This window comes from Coffea arabica, chromosome 6c (genome assembly GCF_036785885.1).
Source record: "Coffea arabica cultivar ET-39 chromosome 6c, Coffea Arabica ET-39 HiFi, whole genome shotgun sequence".
Taxonomy (NCBI): Eukaryota; Viridiplantae; Streptophyta; class Magnoliopsida; order Gentianales; family Rubiaceae; genus Coffea; species Coffea arabica.
In genome coordinates this window covers 60,219,800-60,222,963 of record NC_092320.1, presented here as the reverse complement: position 1 = coordinate 60,222,963, position 3,164 = coordinate 60,219,800, and the positions used below count along the sequence as shown (strand labels likewise).

The 3,164-nt window shown below is 46.4% G+C and overlaps 1 protein-coding gene across 1 annotated transcript; it reads left to right on the top strand.

The window, feature by feature from the left end:
• Positions 1-991: 991 nt before the first annotated feature.
• LOC113693399 (uncharacterized) lies at positions 992-2,614 on the top strand. The gene has a single exon (XM_027211947.2). The coding sequence runs from the start codon at positions 992-994 to the stop codon at positions 2,612-2,614; it is 1,623 nt and encodes a 540-aa protein (XP_027067748.1).
• The last annotated feature ends 550 nt before the right edge of the window (positions 2,615-3,164 follow it).

Below are 3,164 nucleotides of genomic sequence, written 5' to 3'. Positions count from 1 at the left end.
GCGAGTCTCCAGTCTCTCAACTGTGTTCCGGAGTTGGAGCCAATCGTTGGCCGTTGGGGTGGGAGGAGGTGGAGCGGAGGTCGACGGGCCAGGATCACCACCACCAGTGGAGGCTCGGGCAAAAGATGACCGAGGAGGAGCGCATAGCGAACCCGGGGGAACAACTTCCCATCCATCATCGCCCTCTCGAACCAAACCCATTTTCTCCAAGCACGGAATGTCCAAGGGCTCCATGTGACAGGCTATATGCAAATCATAGTTAGAAATATCAAGTACATGCAAATTAATAGCCAAGTGAGTAATGTACGACCCAAGAATCAAGGGGCACTTCTTTTTAGGCAAAATAGACTTGAACTGAGAAGCGAGCCAGCACCCAAAGTTAACCTTAATATTGTTATGCATACACCATATAAAGAAAAATTCGGGCTTAGACAGAATGCCCGAACTGTCTCGCCTACCTGAGAAACTATAAGCCAAGAAACGGTGGATATAGCAAGACGCTGGGTCCTTCAGATAAGAACCTTTAGATAAACGAGGGTCATAATTATCCCTGTCCACAGACATCTCCTCCCAAATATGGCGATAGCGGGAGAAAAAAGGCTGGACATAGTCACATGCACTCTTGTCATACTCGCGAGACTCGGCATAGGCTGGATCAATAAAACCAAGGGCAAGATTGAAGTCAGTAATGGAATGACTCTTACGAACCTCAAATTCTAGCGTGAACTTGATTTTTTGAGCTACACTTGAGCACTTGAGGAATTCTACTTTTTTCAGGGTTTGCAAGGGGCTGTGAGAAATTTTGGTGAGCTCATTAAAGTGATCTAAGTGACCATACACGAGTGTGAGAGTATACACTTAGGGAGTGAAGTGAGGGAAAAAAAAAAGGGAGACAAACGTTTCTTTCTCCTTTTTCCCTTTCTTTGCTACTAACCCTTGCAGGCACACTTGAGACTTCATGTCTAGTAGCAACGAAGGAGTATCCCGTCCCATGGACTTTGAACAGATGATGGAGCAGATGGAGAGGCGTTTCCAACGCATGCTAGAACCCATTCAAGATGAGTTGCTACAACTCCGAGCGTCTGGAACACCAAAAACTTCTAAGTCCACACGAAGGCGAAGAGACGTGGAGTCGTTCGATGGTTCCAACAATGATGAAGATGATGAGGAACCTCGAGTTCGACCAAGGCAAAGGAACCAGACTGGACCTACCAATGTATTCAAGGGAATCAAGATGCAAATCCCTGAGTTCAAAGGACGGTCTGATCCCGAGGCCTTTCTCGAATGGTTATCCAAGATCGAAATGGTCTTTTCTTGCCAAAACTACACCGAGGTGCAAAAGGTGCAATTGGCCACTATGGAATTTACTGAGTACGCTATGGTTTGGTGGGACCAAATCAAGAAGTCTAGAAGGAGAAATGGTCTACCTGAACTCGTTCCATGGCCCGAGCTTCGAGCCATGATGCGCACCCGCTTTGTACCTGGACATTACACTAGGGATTTGTACCATCGATTACAAACCTTGGTCCAGGGCAACCGGAGTGTGGATGAGTACCACAAGGAGATGGAGATCCTAATGCTTAGAGCGGATGTACAGGAGGATCTTGAAGCCACCATGGCGAGATTCTTGAGCGGGTTACGACCCGATATTGCTGAACGAGTGGAACTTCAACATTATATGGAGTTGCATGAGCTTGTAGACAAGGCTATTAAGGTCGAGCAAAGGCTCAAGAGGAGGGGTACCACTCGATCGAATTTCGGCAAAACCACCTACTCCACCAACCGCCCATTCCAACCAAGGAATGATCCTCGGCCTTCACCAAATGCTCATACTCCAAAGCCGAGATTCGAGGGAGGTAAGGTGGGCAATCCTAGTTTTAGTAAGCCGCCCTCTTCTACTCCAAAATTTGAGGAGCCTAGGGCACAAACTAGGGCTCGTGATACTCGATGCTTCAAATGTCAAGGTAGAGGCCATATTGCTAGTCAATGTCCCAATCAAAGGACTATGATTATGATGCAAAATGGCGAGATCGTGAGTGAGGACGAAGCCGAGTACGAAGGCATACCACCCCTTGAAGGAGGTAGTGATGGTGAGTCACCAAATGAAGAGGAGTTTAGCGCACCCGAGGGTCACTTTGGGACCGCCTTGGTTGCAAGGAGAGCATTGACGGCACGTGTTAAGGAGGACGAGCTTCAACGGGAGAATATCTTCTACACTAGGTGCTTCGTCAACCAAGCACTTTGTAGTGTGATTATTGATAGTGGGAGCTGTACAAATATGGCTAGTTCACTCATGGTGGACAACTTGAAGCTGCCTACGAGGGATCACCCGCGACCCTACAAACTCCAATGGCTCAACAATTCTGGGGAGGTTCGAGTAACCAAACAAGTTCTTATATCCTTTCAAATTCATAAATATACTGATGAAGTATTATATGATGTAGTTCCTATGCAGGCTAGTCACATTATACTAGGTAGGCCGTGGCAGTTTGACAGGCAGGTAACTTTTGATGGTGTGACTAACAAGTATAGTTTCTTGTACAATAGTAAGAAAGTCATCCTAGCTCCCCTTTCTCCAAAACAAGTGCATAAGGACCAATTGAAATTGCAATAAGAGTTTGAGAAGTATAGTGCAAAAAAGAAAGAAAATGAGAAAGCCGGGGCAAAAAAAGAGAGGAAAAAGGCTTTAGATAGCTTGGCAAGTGAGGTAAAATCCGAGGGAAAACAAATGCTCCTGATAAAAGCCAAGAAAGTGAGGAAGTTAATGAGGGATGGGCAACCGCTTCTTATGCTTGTTAGCAAAGAAGTAGCTCAGAATGTGCATGACCTTGATACTAACTTACCGCTTGAGGTTAAGTCTCTTTTGCAGGAATATGCTGATATCTTTCCTGATGATGTACCAAGTGGATTACCACCGCTTAGAGGCATTGAGCACCAAATAGACTTCATCCCTGGAGCTTCGTTGCCAAATCGCCCAGCTTACAAGAGCAATCCGGAGGAAACTAAGGAGTTGCAAAGGCAAGTGGACGACTTGCTTGGCAAAGGATGGGCACGTGAGAGCTTAAGCCCGTGTGCTGTCCCAGTCATTTTGGTGCCCAAGAAAGATGGTACGTGGAGAATGTGCACTGATTGTAGAGCCGTAAATGCCATCACGGTAAAGTATC